The 23,475-nt window shown below is 25.6% G+C and overlaps 1 protein-coding gene across 1 annotated transcript; it reads right to left on the bottom strand.

Moving 5' to 3' along the window:
• Positions 1 to 115: 115 nt before the first annotated feature.
• Positions 116 to 22,433, bottom strand: LOC135926988 (kinesin-like protein KIF11). The gene is made up of 20 exons (XM_065462922.1): positions 22,366 to 22,433; positions 22,107 to 22,322; positions 21,929 to 22,064; positions 21,745 to 21,882; positions 21,568 to 21,674; positions 21,434 to 21,524; positions 21,182 to 21,327; positions 20,568 to 20,760; positions 18,532 to 18,708; positions 15,517 to 15,724; positions 12,721 to 12,893; positions 8,463 to 8,588; positions 7,687 to 7,857; positions 7,112 to 7,251; positions 6,193 to 6,292; positions 2,869 to 2,952; positions 2,417 to 2,512; positions 2,050 to 2,272; positions 1,273 to 1,373; positions 116 to 290 (listed from the first exon to the last, which is right to left on the bottom strand). Exons 1-20 carry the CDS (start codon positions 22,428 to 22,430, stop codon positions 123 to 125), a joined length of 2,859 nt encoding a protein of 952 aa, XP_065318994.1. The 5' UTR covers positions 22,431 to 22,433; the 3' UTR covers positions 116 to 122.
• Positions 22,434 to 23,475: the final 1,042 nt, after the last annotated feature.

Raw genomic sequence — 23,475 nt, 5'->3', positions numbered from 1 at the left:
TTATAATATTTATACTAAAAAAAATTATAAAAATAAATAAATAAAGATAATCCTAAAATAAAATATAAATAATTATAAATTTTTTTGTTTATTGTAGTTTAAAAAATAAGATATTTATAAAATTATATTTTAAAATTCCCATTATTTTCTTTTATTTCTTTTGGGCAATCGGCGTTATTTATAAGAAAGTCATTTTCGTGGTTCTGTTTAAACTTTACATTTTTAGAGGACTTTGATGTGGAATCGTTCGAGTTTGATACTGTTGTGGTAATTGTAGAATCCTTGATCTCCTGTTACATACAAAACAGATATGCTATAAAATTCAATGTAAATTTTGCCTTATATTTTTAAATACCGCTTTATGGTTAGCATTAATGATGCAAAATCGCTCCATTTGAGCCGAAAAAACAGCTACTCTTATGTCCAGAGAAATATTACGCAAGCTTGAAGATTTTGCTCATATATCGTACAAAGGTTTGGACATCTATTAATGAAATCTTGAGGCTTAGGCAATATTTTTCTGGCTAAAATATTGAGTTAGCCGTTTTTAAAAATCGGCTCAAATGGAGGGATTTTGTACTAGTTAGCATTATAAATTTTTAAGAATGTACTGAATTTATCTCTTTTTAACTTGTTCACAAATATAGGGGATAAAAACATTCACAAATTTTATAACAAAAATTATTCTAATTAAATAATTATTTACTTTTAAAACCATTTTTAGATTAAAATTAAAAAAAAAATTATATAAGTATACCTTTTATTCTGTTCTTAAATGAATAGAATTAAAACTTTAATAAGAATCAATTAGGATAATCTTCATTAATCTGACTTATATGACCTGGTTCACATTTTTTCCCAAAAAATTAGCGATCAATTAAATCTAGCAATTTTAATAAAATATATAGAATTCCGGAAGATAAACAATACGACAATCAAAATATATTTACAACCACAATTTATAATATTTTTTTAAAAAAAAAACTTAATCGTTCTCTCTATCAAAGACCTGCAGACCCGGTCAGAGTACACGGGGCCGGCTGTATTTTAATTTTTTAAATATACCCAGGCCGGGCAGTATATTTTAAATCACCATTATTAGCTATAAATATTAAAAATAAATGTAATATAATAAAAAAATCGGGGTCAGGTGTGAAAATATAAAACCCAGGCCAGGACGAAAAAATTGTTTTAAAAAAAAATTTGTGCCACGCCATGGAAATGTACCTCTGCAAGTCTCTGATCTATATAAAAACAATTTATCAAACTAACATTTTCATTGAGATTAAAATCGCTCGACTCATTAAGCATCGTTTCGCTTCTTTTAGCTAGAACATTCCTGTACAGTGTGTCTCTTCTACAGGGGGTCATTCCTAATTTGATTTTTATTAAAATAAATGTTTAAAACAATATTTCGTGACTTAGGACACGCGTGTTTATAGATATAGTATCACTCAAAAAATAATAACTAGAGATGTACCAGATCAATGGCCAGGATCATCCTTATTTGAATTCAGCCACTTTAACAAAAAAATTTAATCATCTCTAACAAAATTTTCGATTAATTATATTTATATTCCATGCGTAAGAAAGGTTAATAAATATTTTTTAAGATATGTAGAGTAGAGATCTGCAAAAGTAGGCCTGGCTCGTACCCAGTTCGAAAGGGCTTTTGGCCCATTTATTTAAAAAAATCAAAATTAAAAATAAACAAAAAGCTGCTAATAGTAAAAAACTAAAAAAAATTAATTTCTATATTTAAATAAATTCGGGACGGGTCGGGCGAACAAATAATTTTTTTAAAAATTTCTGGTTGGGCTATAAAAAGAAATTTCCAAGATCAGGCCGGCAAAACTTTTTTAAAAAAATTTAGGACTGGGCCAGGCTTAAAAAATTAGGGCCTATGTAGATAAAGATAACTACTGTAGAGTACTGATGAAAAAATTGGATCCCATACATCTTTAATACTGAGATATTAAAACATGCCGTTTTTGACTCTTTGTTCAAACCTCAAATAAAAAGTTTAGAAGAAAAAAATATCCATATAACCAGTTTTAATATCGAATTTCCAAGAATTTATAAGTTCAAGACACTCTTCCCTAGCTTGTGGTAGATAGCCATTTATGACGTTCTCTAAATTGACGTGACTCTCAGTTAAAGAAGCTGCGATGTTTAAAAATTGTTGAGTATTTTCCTCGATACAAGATTCATTGGTTTTACAAAAGATAACATCTTGTTCTTTGAATCGTTCATGGTTCTTATCATACGCTTCCTTTATTTTATATAAGATGTTTTTTTAAGTACCTTATATCAAAAATTTAAGAGAATTCTCATAATTAAATAACATTTCATAAAAATTAAATTTGCTATATTTATATTTTTAGGGTTACAAAGAGAGAATATTTTATAAACTCACTTTTATAATTTTTGAGGTATCTTCTAAACCAATTTTAATGGTATCGTGATGCCGCGATAAACATGTTATTATATCTTTGGTTTCGTGTGTATTGATCTATATGTTAAAAAAAATTAATCTGAAAATTGCCTGCCAAAGAATGTTTAAAAAAAATTTTAAACAGTCACGTAACAAAAATTTATATGTGATTTCTTATATTTTCTTAAATGATCTTTAAAAATTGTCAGAAATATCTATATACAATTTAACTTTATAAAAAATGTTAGGTTCATGAATCTATGGGCTTTAGAAACAGCCAATTTCGGCAAATTGATTAAGTGTAAATATTTTTTAAGTATTAATAATTTTTTAAATATTTAAAAAAAATTATTCACCAGTCCTGTAAAGTTATGGTGTTCTTCTAAGTATTAATTAGTATAACTAAATTAATATAATATTATTTTTCAATATACCGATCTTAAATTCTGCATTGATTTGGCCACATCTTCGTTATTTGATACCAATATTTTGCGAGTAGATTCCAATTTTTCACTAAACTTTATATTTGTAAATTATAAGATAAGGATATAGATAAATTTTATGTAATGTACAAAAAAATGGCAGTTAATTTTAGAGTTAAGACCAATTCTGCCATTGCCATTATAAATGAATAGCTAAATTTATTTTCAAATTTTTTATAAATTTATATTATAGATAAGAAAATATAGCTTTATACATTTTGATTTTGACTATTTAAAGTTTTTAAAAAAAAATTATCTTTTTAGTCATATTTAATTTAAACTCTGATGTAAATTAAATATCAACTATTCAATCAGAGAAGGACAGATTTAGATTGAAAAATATCATCATAACTTTTTTTTTACCTTAACTTGCAAGTAAAAAGTTAATGTTTCTCATGAGACCTGTTCGGGAAATTGCTGAAAAAAAAATATATTGATAAATCATGAGCTAATTTGATATTTTATCGTATAAAAAGCCGACTGTCAATTAAAAATTCGATTATACATTTGGGCCTGTAATGCCAAGGCGGGGCAATGTCTGAATTTTTTTATTTGGGTCAGGTTGGGCCAGGCAAAAAAATCATTGGGCTGGATTATTGATGAATTATGATACTTGATAGAAGTGATAATCCAGAAAGTGTAGTGCTTTTAATTCAACTCCTCATTATTATAAATGATTGTTTATTTTGGTGTGCTTTTGGGTTAGATCTTGTATTTAAAAAAACTGGGCCAAGCCACCTTAATAAAAAATTTGGAAACGAGCCAGGCCGTGTAAAAATTTGGATGGGCCAGGCCTGAAACTTTTGCCATTTGCAATACTCTGATATGGAGTTTTAAAAAATATCGAAATAGTCGATATCAGTGAGTGAGAAATAAAATCATTCAATATTCTAAAACGAATATTATTATGAATGTTCTCAAATAAGACTGTTAAACCAAATTAAAAAATTTTTTTTGACTATTAAATAAAAATAGTTTTATTATTTTTAATTTTAGCTACTGTTATTTCCTAATTGGGTCATTAACCCAATTTAAAATGCTAGGGTAATATTCGTTCATCCGTTAATATTAATACCCTTAATTAAAAATAATCTTGATTATTATTTTTGGGCCTATGTCCCAGAAATCAAGCATTTTTTAGAACTCTCCCTCTCTTCCCTTTTCCATTAGTGGTTAGTTTTTAGATTATATTATGAATATGTTTTTAAAAAATTTATAATATATGTTATTTTTCAATCTAAATCTGTACAAATTAAGCAAATCAAATAAGCAATTATATCTAATACAGTTCGTTATTTACTTTATATATGGTTCTCTTTTGTAACCCATCATCCTAAAAATCGTCATTATTATAATACCTTCACCGACACATTTCTTATCCTATCTTCCAACCCCAAAATATGTTTCAAATTTAATTACAATGAGATCAAGGTGTCACCTTTTATCTATCATGGTAAAATTCCATGCTACATCTACCCGTTTAATAAAATTATGTTTTCAAATGAAATAATAAATGAGGTATAAAATTGAAGGATGGTAGCAGGAACATTTAATTTAGGATAGAATCCTAGCAAAACAATCAAAAGCTTCAGTTGAGGGAATATTTATATCTTTTGGAGTGCATTCCAAACTTAGGAATTCTTTAGGGAAAATAGTTTTATATTAAACAATTAAATTCACCAATGCTGAGGACATGACGATTGCTTGTGTTATTAAATCAATTATTATTAAAATGATTTTTTAATTTTAAAAAACTAATTATTTCTTTTACTGTAAAGGGAAGCAGGTAGCACTACATTAAAACATTATAAAAAAATTTAAAAATATTATTAGTTTAGGTTTTATAATTTGAATATTAAATAATTTATAATTACATTTGAGATTATAATTAATCAGTTAACAATAATTTTATACATTATAACAAAAATTGAAACAACGAAAATCAAAATAAATTAGGTACTTTTTTAAAAATCTAATAAGTAATGATGACTATTGCAATTTAATATTTTTCATATAAAAATTATCTGATTATGGAAAAATCTAAGTCTTTGTCCTTAATTATATTAAATATTTTGATCAAATTTAGTAAATAAAACTTTATTAAAAAATTTGATCTAAATCAAATTAATTTGTTAACAAGGAAAAAAGACACTTCTTAGATAAAAGACCCTATGATAGTGATATATGACATTGTATCTAAAAAATTATGTCACTAATAGATCTCAATGATGCTAATTGGGGCGATGCTTTAGCAATTCAAGATGTCTATGATCATCAAGAAAAGCTTTAAGAGATCATTTCTATTTTAATTATGACGAAAATATCATGAAAAAAAAATCGTCTTCAAAAATTGTCTAATGCATTTGATATTCCATTGATTTTTAAAAAAAATGATTAAAAGAAGATTATTAAAAAATATTTTAAAAGCTTCCTAAAATCAATTTTCTTTAAACGTAAATTGCCAATCCCTGTCTATCTATGTCTTCAATTTTTTTTGTATAGATCTTTTAGTGTTCATTTGGAACTATATTACTGAGGCTATGCCGATATTTTCGAAAAAACCGATCCGATATTTTTACTTTGAGTTATTTTCTGATTGTATATAATATTACATTATGAAATTTTATATAAAATTTCATAATATTATAATATTTGTAATATTTATAAAAAATTGAATTCTTTTAAAAGAAAAATATGATGTTATATTATCTGCATCAAGAAAAGGATTCAAAAATATTGAAAGAGTCACATTCGGGTAGTGTTTTTAAACGGCTCATTTATCTGAATTTTTAAAATGGCTAACTCAAGATTTAGCCAATTTTTTTTTAGATAAGCTTGGATATTTCGCACATAGATGGCAGAAAAGTTAGGACATCTATTGGTAAATTTTCAATAAGTAATAATATTTTGGTTAAAATCTTGATTTCGCCGTTTTTAAAAATAAGCGATCAATAAACATCTCCTTGGGCAATAAAAAAACAAAATACATTTAATCATTCGTGAAAGTTAGTTAGGTTTTTTGAATATAAAATTGATTTTTTTTATGACATCGTTCCACAAGGTAAATAAAAGTCAATATAAATAACGGATCGTAGTAGTATCGAATGGATCGGTGAAAAAATATGCGGATCAGCAGAGCCCTATATATCACGATGTGTATCTGAGAACTAAAAGTCAAAAAAATTGCAATAAACCATAATATATGGAATATAAATTGTAAAACGAAAAAAAATTGAAGATGTTTTTATATCAGAATTTAAATTAAATTAAGAAAACTTGTTCATGAGACAAATTTATTGAGGCATCATTCTTTATAATAATTTCGTTTTCTTGTTTTAGTTTGCGCTTTATGTTGACCGTTTGTGCATTAAAATGGCTATGGAATTTTTAATTATCGAAATAAATTAAATATGCTTATGAAATAATATTATTTCATCGCGAATCAATTTTATTGAATAGCGAATTTTTTTAGAAAAAACCTTATGGCCGCTTATGTTTTATTAATAAAAAATATATAAAAATTATTTTGGAGATATTTCGACCCTAATTTAATTGTTTTCCAGTAAGTGGATTTAGAACTATAGACTAATCAAGAGATAATATCCATTTTAGGATGGTACCGAGATTATCCCACAATTAACTATTAGTAATTTAAAATTAAAATGAAGATATCTTAACTCAGGGAGATATTTTGGTATGTTAATTGAAGTTGACTTGTTATGTTAGGTAAGTTGGAACATTGTGAGTCATTGTATTATTTTTTCAACTATAAATTTTTTTTTTAAATTTAGAAATTAGATTTTACCAGAAATGTATTCTAACATGTTTGGAATACCTACTCTATGTATTTCACATAATTTGCTATAAAAATTTGAGCTTAATATAATTTATATTCATTTTTTCAATAGATTTTTTATATACATCTTAAATGACTCAAGGTTATCAGAAAAAGAGTCTACAATTCAAAGGTAGGGGAGGTATTCCAAATATGTAAAAAATACATTTCCGGTAAAATAAGATTTTAAAAAAGGCTAAAAATTGATTTAAAGTTGAAAAATAACACAATGGCTCACAATGTTCCCACTTACTTTGTTATAACTAGATTACCAAAATAGTTTTCATAACTGACTTAAAATTTTTCCCTTATTCTAATTTTAAGTTGGATTCTACGAACATTAATTTATTTGGCCCAAACTTTTTTATATCCGAGTCCAACTCCTCGACACTCAGTAAGCTTGAATCGGTCAATTTTTGAAGGGTACTTATATCCTGGTCTAATTGGGAATCTTGTTCTTTGAATGCGTTTGAAAGAGATTTTATGAGACTGTTAACTTTCTATATTATAACCCATTTATTATAAAAATTTAATGTCAAAATAAAATAAATCAAAGATTCTTTTTAATAATTAATTGAAAAATAATTTAAAAATGGACAACATTGAATTCCTTGGATATTTAGCAAATAAGTATTTTACATTATCAGGGGTAACATGTATTCTATTTTCCCGATTTCATTCTTTTTAAAACTTCTATTCCAATCGTAATTTTTTAATCAGAAAGCCCCCCCCCCCCTTCTATCTGAACTATATTCTATGTCGGATTTCAAATAAGACATTTATTATAAAACAAAATCGTTTCTTTTTAATATTTTAAATGACCAATATATTTGTATAAAAAAACCGCCTCATAGAAGCTGCTTTAGAAAATATATCACCTCTTTCTTAATCAATTTTTTTGTCCTTACCAGCAATAAATGCATTTTTATCAAAACCTTGGCATTTTCATTCTTTCTCTGTAAAGTGCCAATGAGATCGGTGCGCGTTTGGATTTTTAGTTGCTGAGTCAAATTCTCTATTTTCGCCTTGAGACCTTTCTCGATTACTGAAAAGGATTCGATTAATTCATCGCAAAATGATTTATTTTGTCTTTGTACATCAACAATCTTTTTTCAAATTTTTTTTTAAAATATAATAATTAATCTTAATATGATATACAGTGTTGCCAAGATTTATAAAATTAAAAAGGTATGGAAATGTTTTCCATCAAATCTGCACAACGCTGTAATATAATTGAATTTAGTTACACAGATGTAGGATTTAAATGATTTTAAATTAAAGATACTATAACCTTCACGAGGTAAGATGTGCAAAAGGTCGACTTGGGTCAGTCCGGCCCGTGGAAATTTTTTATAGAATTTTTTGACCCATTCCTTAAAATTATTTTTTTTATAAAGGAACAACATAACTTTGGCCTGGCTGTAAAAATATCTTAGACAATTTGTCTGGCCTGTCCTGAAAATTTTGCTCGACCCCCGCCAACTTATCGTATGTTAATGTAAAACCTTTAACCTCATAAGGTGACCACCTTTCTATCTTAAACTCTTAGGTTGGTCAATATCTATAAAAAATCCTATAAAAAAATGTTTATCAAAACAAAATATTATATATTAAGAGACCAAAATCTAACGATGGAGTTTTTAAAACTATAAATCAATACTGTTTAAAAGAAGAAGAAAAATGTAAATGATTTTTTAATGTTCAAAATTACATCTCGTATTAGGGTAAATGATGCGTTGAATTCGGCATTTAAAGAATTAATTTGAGATTCCATTGAAACGAACATGGTATTAGTTATTGTTTCGATTTGTTCGGATAAAAACTGAAGCATTATTTTCTATTGATTTTTTTTTTCGATGAATATAAATTTAAAAAAAATATAAGTTCCTTTATGACAAATAATTTTTCAAATGTTATAGATTGAAGCTGAAGATGGGATTGTCGTGTAATGAATAAAAACTTCTATTCTCTTCTAAATTAAGAAGAAAAAAAATGATATTTCCTAGGTTTTTCGACAGATTTTTTTAGATACGCTGAGTTTTTTTTGTTGAATACTTTATATATAAATGGAAAACTTATTAAAGGCCTATGAGTTTAAATATGGGAGAAATAAATAATACATACACTCAAATAAATCAAAAAATAATTAAAAGTATATAATTGATATTAAGCTAACCTTTATTAATTCCATCTAATAACGAATCAATCAGTGGTTGGCAATATTTTACACTTTTTGTAATTTAAGGATTATGATTATTATTGTTGGCATCAAATAGCTCAAAGGCATTTTATCTTCACTATCTAAAAATTAATAATGCTGTTTCTAGGTGCATGTCATTTACAATATTTATATATTTTGTTTTATAAAATTATCATAGAGTATTTTTCAAAAAATTATCATCACAAAGTTTGGATAGCTCGGAATAATAATACATTTGATTTAATAAATCATCTTTTCTCTCAAATAATAAATCAACAAGTTTTATAATAAAATTTACTCCATCTTGTTATCATAGGTTAAGCTGTTTTGATATATTCTTTTTAGATTATTTGAAAAGGTTGTAGATTAGCTAGGTTCTCTAGATCCTTGCATTTATCAAATGCATCCTATCAAAAATATCCACAGAGATAAAATCGGTTAATGATGCTTACTACCAAAGGCAGTACCGAGCGAATCGTGATTTCAAATGTATATTTTTAAATAATTAATTTTTTAGCGAGACGAATCAAAAACGAAACTAGCTTAAATTTTTTAAATAACATAATTTATAAATGGAAAGCCATTCTGATTTAGGATTGGGTGATAATTATAGTCAGGTTAAGATATTTAAAGAAACAAATTATTAATAATATACTATTTCTGTTGTATATTATATCTTATATTTATAGGTGATGAATCCAATAATATATCTAGATCAGTCAATACAAATGTAGAGATGATACTATATACAATTATTTCTAAATAGATTATACTTATTTAATCTTTTGCAATATAGATTATACTCATTAAATATTTTGCAATATAGGTTATACTTATAATCAGGCAATATGATTATATTTAATAATAATCCTAGATGGTAAGTGATGAATCCAATAATATGTCTGGGTCTGTCAATAAATATATAGGTAATATTTTCATACAATTATTTCTTAAAAATAAGCTATTTTTCTTATAAATTTTTTGATTATAGATTATATTTTTTGCAATATAGATTACGCTTATTAAATTTTTTACAATATAGATTATACATATAATGAGGTAATACGATATTTTATATTTAATAATAACTCTAGATGTTAGATTTTGGGGCAGGTTTTAATTCATTCGAGGAATTAAAGACTGCAGTGTTAATTTTTATATATATCGACTAGATGCTTTAAAAAATTGTACAGAGCAAATGAAAAATCAATAAAAGAATATGTTTTATCTGTATACAAGGTGTTATTTTTAAGAGTAAAGGAAAAGGTTAGAGAAATACAAAAAGTTTAAGACAAAATTGTACCAGTTATTTTGTTGTCAAATTGATTAAAAGAGGTCAAAATCAATTGGTGGTTACTCTGTTTCATGGAACACATAACCATAAATTTATATTTTGTTATTTGAACTCTATATAAATAAATTTTATAAGATGAATAAATATAATAATTATTAAATATTCCATAACACATATGATTGTCTGAGCCTTATTGGACACCTCTATATATTATAATCATAAGTATAGATGAGAAAAGGCAAATCCCCCTACACCCTCCCCCACAATTATTTTTCAAATGATCAGAAATTTTATATTAGAAATACACAATCTGAAAATCTGGCATTCCCTATCAAATATAATTCATCAAATTTGTTGATGTTTTGTATTGTACTGTTTAAATATATAGCACATTATTCCAGATTTAATAACCCTTATGCAAACAATCTTGTTCGCATAGCCCAATCTATATCAAACAAGGTAAAAACTGTAATAGATACTTATTTAAAGAATATGAGGCATCAATTAATAAAATTTCTGTATAAAGTCAAAGTATTCTCTAATTTTAGGGGTTTGTAAATAAGGATCTTTAAAATTCCCATTTTGCACCAATATTTCAATAATTTTTGGTTTTCTTTTTTTATTGTAGTAGAGTAGATAATCATTAGAATTATTGATTGGAATAATGTTACTAATTAAATTATATAGTCTCTTTTTGCAGTTAATTTTCTAATTATTAAATATCGGATTGAATTATTGAAACATTTCCATCATATTTTAGACCGGTTATTATATATTCCTTTTCTTTAGTATTTAATTCACGTTGTTTGAATAGCCTTTTAGTTTGTTATCGAAAATATTTAAATTTATGCTAATGAGAAAGGCCTTATATAATATTGATATTAAGTTGGCAAATATTTCTAATTTCTCCCAAAGCTAATAAAATCCATTTTCTTTAAAATTACATAAATTTTCAGATTGTGTATTGAAGCTCAAAGATAATCATATGTGAGTTATATTTAATAATTATAAGCTTATTTATTTTTTATCTTATAGATTTATTTATATAGAGTTCAAATGACAAAATATATAATTACCTAATTTATGGTAAGAGTAACAACCAATTGATTTTGACATCTTTTAATAAATTTGACAACAAAATTACTGGTAAAATTTTGTCTTAAACTTTTTGTATTTCTCTGGCCTTTTCCTTTACTCTTAAAAATAACTCCTTGTATACAGATAAAACATACTTTTATAAACATATTGGTTTTTCATTTGCTCTGTACAATTTTTTAGAGCATCTGATTGATGTTAATAATAATTAGCACTCACCTATCTTTCATAGTTATAGTAGATAACAGCCTTTAATTCCTAGAATGAATTAAAACCTGCCCCAAAATATAACATCTAGAATTATTATTAAATATAAAATATATTACCTTATTATAAGATGATCTATACTGCAAAAGTTTATGAGTATAATCTATATTGTAAAAAATTTAATAAAAATCAATATTGTAAAAAATTTAATAAGCGTAATCTATATTGCAAAAAATATAATCTATAATCAAAAAAATTTATAAGAAAAATAGCTTATTCTTTAGAAATAATTGTAAAATATTACCTCTATTTGTATTGACTGCATATTATTGGATTCATTATTTACCATCTAGGATTATTTTTAAATATAGAATATCATATTGTCGGGTAATAAATATAACCTATATTGCAAAAAATTTAATGAGTATTATCTATTAAAAAATAATTGTATGAAAATAGTATCTCTGCATTTGTATTGACTGATTGATATATTATTGGTTTCATCACCAACTTTATAAAATTATTATCAAATATAAGATAATACGTCAGAAATAGCATATTCTTAATAATTTGTTTCTTTAAATATCATTATTACCTGACTATAATTATCATCCAATCCTAAATCAAAATGGCTTTCCATTAATAAATTATGTTATTAAAGAAAATTTAAGCTAGTTTCGTTTCTTATATATACTAATTTCGTTTTTGATCCGTTTCGTTAAAAAATATATATTTGGCAGTACCAATCGAATAATAATTCCGATTCGCCTGGTACTGCCTTTGGTAGTAAGCTTCATTAACTGCGTTTCACCCGCTTACCACCTGTAAATAGTGACATTCACAAGAATGGTAATTTTGGAGATAAACATAAGTATCCTTTCCATTATGATTTTCAAAATTGTAAGTGATAATAAACTACCTTGTTAATCTCATCATCTTCTTATTTTTTTCCAATTATTTCATATATATAAAGATCCTGAGCCATCAGCGTATTACTTCAATCATGATAAGTTCATTACAAACGGTCTTGAATAAGACTTACACAAAACAAGAAAAAAAACAATCCGTGGAAAAACCTAGAAATGAACCTATATTATTTTTTTTAAAGGTGGATTGCAGAACTAAGATTAGAGCCGTTTATTTTTTTAAAAAAATACAAAGTTTAAAACGTACCTCTCTACTAGTAACTATTTTTGTGGTCTCATTGAACATATTAGATTCGTGTTGCGCTAAAGTTTTGTTAGAATTTAAACAATTTTGAGCATCTCTGTGCAATTGGAGTCTTGCGTTTGACAAAAATTCTTTATTATTCTTGATGGAGGCTTCTGCTCGAGAGTTTAAATTATCTGAAGGATTATAAAATCAAAATTAAATCAAGCTAATAAAAGTATCTTGAAAATCATTTAAATTGGCTAATATTATTATTTATTGCTAAGGCTTAAATGATTGTATTCATAAATTTAAATCAACATACCATAATTCATAACTATATTAGCATAGGTTCTTATCATCTTTGATTTGGCAATTTTATTCTTTTTATAACTTAATAAATCTGAAATTCATTTCTTCTTTTATAAGAGACAAAAAAAACGAAGGAAAATAATGATTAGATTTAGGGGCCACACAATTTATCAGCCAGGATTATAAGACAATAAATAAAATCATGTTTCATCAATTGAACTAAAAAAAAATTCCTATGTCTATTTAATTAATTCTCTTTCCTTAATAAAATTTTGTTTAGATTTAGAGACTGGGATTTAAACAAGTATTTAAATGTGTTCGGGTTCAGACGGATTTCAATTTATCTATTACTCAGCATATATTTTTTTATCTGTTATTTTTTAAAACATAAATCATATTCGATATTCTAAAGAAATCCCTCAACGTAAATAAAATAATTATCATTATTCAAATTAAAACATTATCTTTATTAAAATTTTGTAAAATATATGCATAATATTTTAGTAGTAAACTAGGGTCTATGCCGATATTCGTCGTTTTTTTAAAAAAATAAATCCGATCCTATAATTATAATCATTTTTTGGTTATTTTTAGCATGATATATTATGTCGTATTGAGATATGGAATCCACGGAGAATCTGATTCCCCCTTATTTTAAATCATTTACTGAAGTCGAATTTTAAATTTGAACATCTGTTTTGACCGGAAATGCATCCCGGTATGTGTGGAGAGTATTAACACTGAGAATTTGAAACTATTTTTTTAACCGTAAACTTTTGAGCTACTCTTAATTTATATTAATTTTTAGATAGATTCTTATTATAAAAAGGTTAATAGGAAGCCTGCCAGAAATTCATGGGATAGGTTACTCCACGTACCTAAGTTTGAATATATTTTCTGTTTATATTAGATTTTTTCAAGTTTAAAAAATTGCCCTTAGTAAATGATTTAAAATGGAATGATTTCCGAATACCTATGGATTCCACATGGCAATGACATATATAATTTTAATTTTTTTTTTTTCATTTTACCAATTTCTTTATTAAAAAAAATGATTTTTTAAAAATAAACTCCATATATTTGTAAATTGCAGAGTTGTTAATCGCTACATTTAAAAGTAGCGCGATACCGCTATCACTATTTGTCAAAAAAATTAGCGCGCTACCACTATCACTATTGGTCAAAAAAAAGTAGCTCGCTATTAGCTATTATTTTTCAAAAGTAGCTTTAGCTACTTTTTATAAAAAAAATTTAGAAACAAATTTGTCATATTTTTTTGCTTATAATATTATTGTATAGTAAATATATAAAAATCAACATTTATAAATATTAAAGTTTTTCTTTCTTTCTTTCTTGCCATGGTACATATATATGATATCTCTGATAACTCTACTATTAGAGCATCTTTCATCACTTTAAAGTTATCTGCTATTTTACTCATTAGTGTCTGGCAACATTAAATTGTTGTACCAGGGTATAGAGTTTTAATCATCATGGTAAATGATGTATTATCAACCAAGGACATTGACTGAACTGTATCAATTATAAAATCAACAATAACATTATAAGCCAATTTTTGAGAAATATTGTCATTTCTAATATTAATTAATTTGGTTTGAATTGAATTAGTCGGATGTAGAGTCGCCTTTACCAAAATTATTTAGATGTTTCTCCATTTCCTTAAAGCTATTGGTATGAACAGTCTTATAAAATAAATACTATTAGAATGTAAAAATGACAATTTACCTTTTGGTGTTTCTTGAGGTTATAACTGGATTGATTTGAGGAAATATTTTTTTTGAAGCCAGTTTTGGTTTTTATATTTATTTAAAAAAAATTTTCAAATCTAGGGAATGAGAAATTTGTATTATAGCTATTAAAAACATTTTTTTTCCCTGGTATTTTACATTTCATTAATATCATTGTCTGAATCACTTTCAACGATTAGGATATCCTTAGGCGATGACATTTTAAATTATTAACCCGTGATTTAGGTTTATAATACAAATGAAAATATAAATTACAAATTGAAAATATATTTCAATTTCAAAATTAAATAATAAATCATAAAAATTATAATTAATTATGATATTATATTTAAATTTTCATGTTTATACTTACCTTCTTTATATTTTTTAAAAGTAGCTAAGTACGGCTACTTAGCTACTTTCAAAAAAGTAGTGTGCTAAAAAATTAAATAATTACAAAAAAGTAGCCGCTATTAGCTATAGCTTCCAGAAATAATGTTTTTAAAAAAGAAATCTAGTTATTTTAAAAGCGAAAGTAAGTAAAAATGACATATATCTTCTTTTTTTAAATATATTTTTTGTAGCGAGAGGATTTGAAAAGTATTTAATGAGTCAAATATAGCTATAAACACTAACAAGCAATATCTGTGACTCTAATTTTCAATCTTAAAATTAGTGTTTAAGTTATTAAAGATTTTTTTAAAAAACAATGATGACATTATAATGAATATAGAATTTAAAAAAATATATTAATTTGTACCTCTGTGAAAATTTAGAGCCTCTGATACCCGTTTTTCCATCTCTGCACTATAGTCCAACCGATCTTTGAGTGAATTCAGCCATTTTTCAGTTTGAGAGCTGGTGTCGAATTTGATTGTTTTATTGAAGGCTTCTATCTGTTTATGTCTCTCTAATTTATTATGAAGATTTTCTACATCCTTCACGCTTTGAAAAGTTATCCTCATCAACTGTTTAACAAATAATGAAGTCATGAATTGAAAATGGGAAAAAATAATAATTTTTTTTAAAAATATTTAATGATATTTAAAAATGAATCTATTATAAAATATCTTCCAATAGCTATTACTAAGTTGAATCGGTATTTTCTCGTAGTAAAATAATTCTGTAGTCAAAATTAGGGAATTTGGGCAAATTTATCCTATACTGATTTGGTATTATTTTTATATTTTACATATTATGCCTTCAAAATATATTGAAGTCATTTAGCATATGCATTAGGGTAATTCCATACCAAATCGATAACTTTTCAGCCCTAATCTTTTAATTTTGATAAAATTTTGCATACATTATTAGAAAGCATCGAATCCAAAATTTCTCCAAGTACTAAAAGTTTCTGAGATATCAATGATCAAAAGTGCCAAAAATTGAGATAAGTTTAAAAAAATAAAAATTATATAACATTTTGTAACTCTATTAAAAGCTTTTCATTAAATATTAGGAAATTTTTTAAAATGTTAATCTTGCTGTTTTTATTCAAATTATATTTTGAACTGAAAACTCCAGGTGTTTCACTTTCTGATTTTTTTGAATTTAATATTTTATTATTCATCTATATTATATATATAAATTTAAATTTGGGACAGCCATAGGTTTCTTTAATTTTTATGATTTTTAAAATGAAATGAATTTTTATTTTAAAAATAGATGGTGTTCCTTTATAAAATAAGGCATTTTGTTAGAATTATTACTTTTTTCATTTATGAACACAAATAATACGAATTTCCAGCATTAATATCATGAAATAAAATTATTTAACTGTGATTATAATAATTTTTTCCTTGTAAAAATTTTAATTTCCGAAAATTTATTTAATTAATTTTGTAAATATGATAAAAAAATTAAAATTCACCAAAGACATTATTTATTTTCGGCTGCTTTTCATTAAATTAAGTATTTTTGACGCTTTGATAATTTCGTTGCTACAAATAATAAGTAAGCCCAGTCGTCTTTGAAGCTCATGTTAAAATATTATTTTCTGAAAAAAAGAGATCTGGTATCGCTGCATAAACAAAAGAATTTGCTAGGAGGGAGAAAATTTATTTCATTTCTATTCATACCCACTTTTTTGCACAAATCCTAAACACCAATCGTTTCTTAAATACAGGTCACATATCCTATAATTTCATCGATTAACAGATCCTCACATGGATTTACTATATTCTCCACAATAAACGTCCGCGAATTTGAATATATTTTAGTATTGAGCTTAGTTAAACCGATTTGAAAGAAGGAAAGAAAGTTCCTTTCAGGTATCGAAGTAAATCTACTAAATTAGCCTTATCTCATCTGCCCCATACTCTGGTATGGTGGCATAAGAAAAATTTATACCTTTTTAGGCTCTTCAATCTATTTATAAAATTTTACAGGTATAATTATTTGATCTGAATAAGGTCTTTGTAAGCTTTCCATAGCAACTTCTGAAATTTCGCTTCAGTAAGTTTTTTTTTCTTAATAGGAGATATTCCAATTTATTTAATATTGATTGTATCTATTGGATTATGCTCTGATAATATTATTTATTATATTACATACTGGCTATTAGAATTTGTATTTTTCTTTTGTGATAAAATAGTGTTTTCCGCATCTTTGGAAATTAAGTTATCCATGTAATAACTTTTGGCAGATTCATTTTATAATTAAAGTGCTTAGATTATTTAAAAAAATTTAGTTTATATTTATACATTGTAATTTTATGAAAAAAATATAATTACTATCGATATATTTGTAAAATAAAAATTAATTAATAGCAGGCAGGTGCATAAAAACTGGCTTTTATATTTCATTAATATATTTTACTGCAGGTATATTTTTAAGGAATTTAACTATTTATTATAAAAACAATTATTTTTACAAGTTATCAATAGCAATGAAAATATGTAAGCCTGTTAGCTACGACTTAAATAATATTTTTCAAGATATTAATGCTGAAAAACTTATTATTTATGTTTAAAAATGGGGGAATTTTTTTTAAAAAAATAATTTCACAAGAATGGGCTATTTTATAAAAGGAGCGCCATCGATTTTTGAAAAAAATGTTCATTTATTTTTTTAAAATCGTAAAAACTAAAAAACCTATGGCTGTCCCAAGTTTAAATTTTTTTCACATATAGATAAAATTCAAAGATATTCGGAAAGCGAAACACCAGGAGTTTTCAGTTTCAAAATTTATAACTTAAATAAAAATAGCAAGATTATTATAAAATTTCTTAATATTTAATAAAAGGATTACATTTTTATTATTTTTTAACTTATCTTAATTTTTAAAATCGTATTTTTCAAAAAAAGTTCATTTTGGCAATTTCGAGCATTAAAATCTCAGAAACTATTAGTAAATTGAGGCTAAATTTTTGGATTCGATGTTTTCTAATGATTTTTCTCAGTGTGCAAAATTTTGTCAAAATTAAAAAGGTCGGGGCGAAAAGTTATCGATATTGTATGGAATTACCAATTACTGTTAGGCCCTTTTTGAGCCGATTTTTTAAACAGCTAATTCAATATTTTAGCCAGAAAAATATTGCCTAAACCTCGAGATTTCACTATAGATCCGAACCTTTGCGCCATCTATGAGAAAATCTTCTAGCGTAACATTTTCTGGATAAATTAATGTTAGCCGTTTTTAAAAATCGGCTCAAAACGAGCTTTTAACAACATTAATACATAAATTCATTACATTTGATAAAATAATAATCTAGATCCTCTTCAATATTACACTCGTTGTTTTCTCTTTCTCAATATTAATTCGAAAAAAGCTAACTTTATCTTTTTCTTCTGAGATGACATTAATTTTTTCTAACAGCTCTTCGATTTCGACACATTTAATGCTCAGGTCTTTGGTTAATGCCAAATAGTTTTCTTCTGCCATAAAAATACCGTTTTTTTCCCGCGTGGCCGCTAAATCTTTCCTAAGTCTTTCCAGCTCTTCCGTGTATTCCTATCATTCAAAAAAAAAGTATATATATATTATAAAATAGTTAACATAATATATTTTATATTTAATTAGAATTCTGTCATAATAAGATTAGAGTTATAAACAGGCAAAATTTAATTGATCTACGCAAACCCTCATCAATCTATTTTATGAATATATATTATACTAAGGATGATAAAAAAACATTTTTGGGGATAAAATCATCTTTTATTTTAAATTTTTAATCCCTATACATTTAATTGAATAATATTTTGTAATTAATTAATCACTCATAAGTGAAGGTGGTAGAGAAAATGGAAAAAAATGTCCTTAACCAACCAGGAGAAAATGGGATTAGAGCGAGAGCTAGTGTACCCTAGCAAGTTGAGAATACAGATTTAACTAATTTTAAAAAAAAGTAAATCACAATCATGGCTAAAAATATAACCTAAGCCTCCATATTTCTTAAAAAGTGGGACAAACTTTTCTGCCGTTTACTGGCAAAATCTCGAGGTTAATGTAAAAAAAAATTGGGGCTATAATCTTGATTTCGCCGTTTTTTAAATAGGCAAAGAGGTTTTTAACTTATAAACTATGTGTCATTGACGAAGAAAATAATAAATTATCTATTAGTATACAATAAATTTAATCACCAAGAATATATTAGGGCTGTGCCGATCCAGAAATTTCTCACTAATTAGATATTACTAAAAAAAACTATATTGCCTTTTATGTGCCATCTATCAATGAACTAAAAGAAATATTAATATTTTCCTATTTTTTAAAAACTAATTAACTTTCAAAAATGATTAAGTGTATTTTATTTATTCTCCAAAAGTTAATAAATTAATTTAAAATTTGCAATATTTATGGGTGAATGTAGTGTTGTGAAACAGCTCTATTTAGCAGATTTTTAAAAAGGGCGAAATAAATATATTAGCCAGAATATTATAACCTAAGTTAATTTCGTCGAAATCCAAACCTTTCTGCCATCTGTAGGCAAAATCAATAAATGTGAGTAGTTTACTTTTGGCCAAAATCTTGAGTCCGTTTTTTTTAAATTGGCTGAATTGAGCAATTTAACAATACTCGTTAGATATTTTAAAATCCTTATCTTGTTGCAGATAATATAACCAAAAATAGTGTAAAATTTAACTATTTTTTAAAACTTATATAATTTTTTTATTATGAAATTCTAAAACAAAATAATTTTAAAATTATTTATACAATCATAAATAAACCAAAAACAATATAAAATATCAGATCAAATCGAGTCGAGTCGATTTTTTTAAAAAATATCGGCTCGAATTGATATTTAATATTGGCACTAGAGGTCTGCATTAGGTGCGGTTTTCGCCCGTCTGTCCACAACTGCCCATACTTTGAATAGCCATGGTAGGGTATTTTTAAATATTTTCAACATTGGGCGGGTGGTGGGTGGGTTGAAAATTATTTAATGTAATGGTCTGGCATGGGCGGATAAATTTTTATTTCATATTATTGCAAATTATATGTTTAATTAATTCAAAAAATGAAGAGCCAAAGCAGCCATTAAAAAAATTTTTAAAAGATAAATGGGTTGGTGGGGGGAGTAAATTTTATTTAAAAAAATTATGTCAATGGATAGGCGGGTCAAATAAATTTCATAACGAGTGGGTGGGCTTTTTGGTTAAATACCATCCCATTGCATACCTCTAATTGGCACAACTCTAATTATAAAAGGGAATATCATCTGATAATCTTTGTTTCCAAACAATACATAAAACCTAGGCTCAAAATTATAAACCTTTTTTTAAAATTTTTTTACAAAAATTATTTAGTTCATTGATAGATTTTTAAAAAATATGATACTAAAAAAAGTTCCAAAAAAATATATTAAGAACCTTTAACAATGCTTTTTTGCTCAGTTTTTGATTAATCTCAGGGCGATTTGTAATATTTTTAGCTCTATGAGCATAGTCTAGAGTGCTCAAAGTTTCTTCTAAATTGATAGAGGCTGGGGAAATAGTAGCTATGATGGACGTTTTGGTTCTACCGCCCAATGAATCCTGGAGTATTCTAGTTAATTTACTCTCTCTTTGTAATAAAATTTTTATGTTTTAAAATTAAGATATAATATTAGTGGTTAGTTAGTATAGTATTTTTTTTATATTAAAGACCTATAGATGTGAAAATTAAAGCTACTCCTACCCAAATATATTGACTGAAGGAATTAACATATTATCATTGACCCATAGGCCCAGCTCTGAACTCAACACATAAAGTACTATCATTTATTAAAAAATTGGATCAGGGTATAAAAAAGTTATGACACCCTGGCTGGGCCTAAAAAAATCACAAACATACTAATAATTACATCCTATATCATTTTTAAAAAATTCATTAAATTTGGACTGGAAAGTCAAAAATATTTTTAAAGTTGGTGTCTGAACAATATCTTTCTAAAATGTTTGCATTCAAATGTTTGTTATTTTAGTTATATAAATATTTTTTAAACCGATAAGGAACATGAGGTGATCTATCTACCAGTGCATTTATGACACGACCAAGTGTTAATAGGCTTTGATTTATGTTCCCAGCTTCTCTCAATCGTTTATCGATGGCACCTGATCTACTCACGTTTTCACTGCCAGCTAAGTCAACCTTATTTATAATATTATACTTTATTTAGATATTTATTATAAAGTATGCATAATAAACTAAATAGCATAAAATTATAAAAATAAATAATTTAAATTCAATGATTTACTAAATTTAATTTTCCAATTTTAAGCAACTCTTCTCCATCTATGTCATTTTCTTTTATATGGATTGTCACTGAAAAGACAGAGTGAGATCGGCTGATTATATTTTATAAATTTATTAGTAAAAGCAATAAATAACCTTGATTGGTCATTTAATAATGTGGCTGCAGTTTGCCTCCTTTGGGCACCTCTTTGCAATATTTGATAAACTTCATATTTATTATGGACAGTAATTTCTTCCAAGCCCTACATAGTGAATAATATCATATATAAATTGTTTGTTAAATTTAAATTTAATGTATTCTTAAAAATTTACCTGCACAACTATTGACCCTTTTCTTGTAGAATCTTCAAAAATTTTCAAACGTGGATTGTTTATGCCCACCGCTAATAAATCAAACAATTCCTCATTATATAATTCAAGGAAAGATACTCTGACAGAATATTCACAAGCCTTTGAATCATAATAATTATACCATATTATGTGTATCAAATTTTACCTGAATTTTTAACTTTTCAAATAAATCATTTAGTGTTCTTGGAATTATGCCTGAAGAAGGATCTATACCCTCCTGTTTACATTCCAGTCTTTCTCCTTCCATTGTATGAGTTTTACCTGTTCCTGTTTGTCCATATCTAAACTTGTGATGATAAAAATATATATGATATATAATTTACGCAAATATTGTACAATTATAACCCAACAAAACTTCCTCTAAAATAGGTAAGACTATGCTATTATAAATGTCTATTTGAGGAGAATTTGGTCCAAAAACTTTATCAAATGTGAAGGTTTTGTTATTTGTCTTATCCTTAATCGTCACTTCTCTTCTATCAGAATTAATATCAACAGCATCACCCGAACCATTTCTTTTTTCGTATAAGTTTATAGGCCTTTAAAGTTTGATCATATATGCAGTAAACAATATGAATCTACCTGCATCTTACAGCAACTTGTATGTTCTGATTATGACTTTTGTCCAGTTGCTTTGCCTTTACCATTTGAAAAATTGACAAATTTTTAACCAATAGGATTTTTAATATATAAAATCCTTTAGGATAATAAATGATTAATATTCGGTTAATTCTTATATTGTATATAATAATGTTAAGATTTACGCAAATTTTGATTAGTGTATTTTAAAAAACTCAACCCCTAAGAGCTTATGAAGGGCATGAAGTCATGATCAAAACTTAATAAAATATAAAATGTATCTAAAAAAACGAACAAAATATATAAAACCAATAATAAAATCAGAGATATATTGAAAAGGAAGCTATTAGGGAGTGACGTAGAAAGGATGGGGGATTTGGGTTTGGATTTCTCTCTGAGCAAAAGTATGCAGATTATACATTCAAAATTTTCAAAAATTATTTAATATATAAATAAATACCATAATAATTATAATATCAAGTTTGTTATATATATTGAATGTTTCCTGTCTATATTTCTGAGCAAATTTGTATATTTATATCAATTTTTAGAATTAATATACTAATTACCAATAAAAATGGGCAAAGTAATGTTAGTTTAGTGGCTTTCATGAAGCCCTTAATGAGGGTATAGGTTAAAAATATTATTAGATGGATTGATAAAAATACATTCATTTGTATTCATCAATTTCCTAACCCCGTATTTATTATTTAAAAGCGTGAATGAATTTATTCTATTCTTAACTATCAATTTCAGTAGATGTCTTCAACTAGAATTAAAGGAAGCATTGCTCCCTTTTGATTTTTCTTAAAAAGCGCCTAAATAAAATTAATATAATATTATTGCTACTTTAATCAAATTTAAGTTAAAAAAAATGAAAACTATTAATACGTTATTATTTTACTTCCTTAAAAAAAATTAATATTGATTTTACTACATTAGATATTTAACATTATATTTACTTATTGCATTCAAAAATATACATATGGAAACAAATTTAAAATTGTTTATTATTTAAAAATTAATAAAAGAAAAAAATCATACCATCAAAGATATATTTTTTGGTGTAATTTTTTAATTACGTTTAAAAAAAATTAACATTGGAAAACCAAA

This window comes from Gordionus sp. m RMFG-2023, chromosome 3, assembly GCF_954871325.1.
Source record: "Gordionus sp. m RMFG-2023 chromosome 3, tfGorSpeb1-WG-v2, whole genome shotgun sequence".
Taxonomy (NCBI): Eukaryota; Metazoa; Nematomorpha; class Gordioida; order Chordodea; family Parachordodidae; genus Gordionus; species Gordionus sp. m RMFG-2023.
Note: the sequence above shows the minus strand (reverse complement) of the source record. Positions and strands in the feature narration are given on the sequence as shown.

Bases quoted from the DNA above. Each gene is read 5' to 3' on its own strand.
- LOC135926988 (XM_065462922.1), bottom strand. From the start codon at position 22,430: ATGGTAAAGGCAAAGCAACTGGACAAAAGTCATAATCAGAACATACAA. The intron at 12,894-15,516 runs GTACAAATTAAT...ATAATCCTTCAG, and splicing joins GGCTCTAAATTTTCACAGAG to ATAATTTAAACTCTCGAGCA. The intron at 7,858-8,462 runs GTAATTTTGAAC...ATTTGAAAAAAG, and splicing joins CATTTACCCTAATACGAGAT to ATTGTTGATGTACAAAGACA.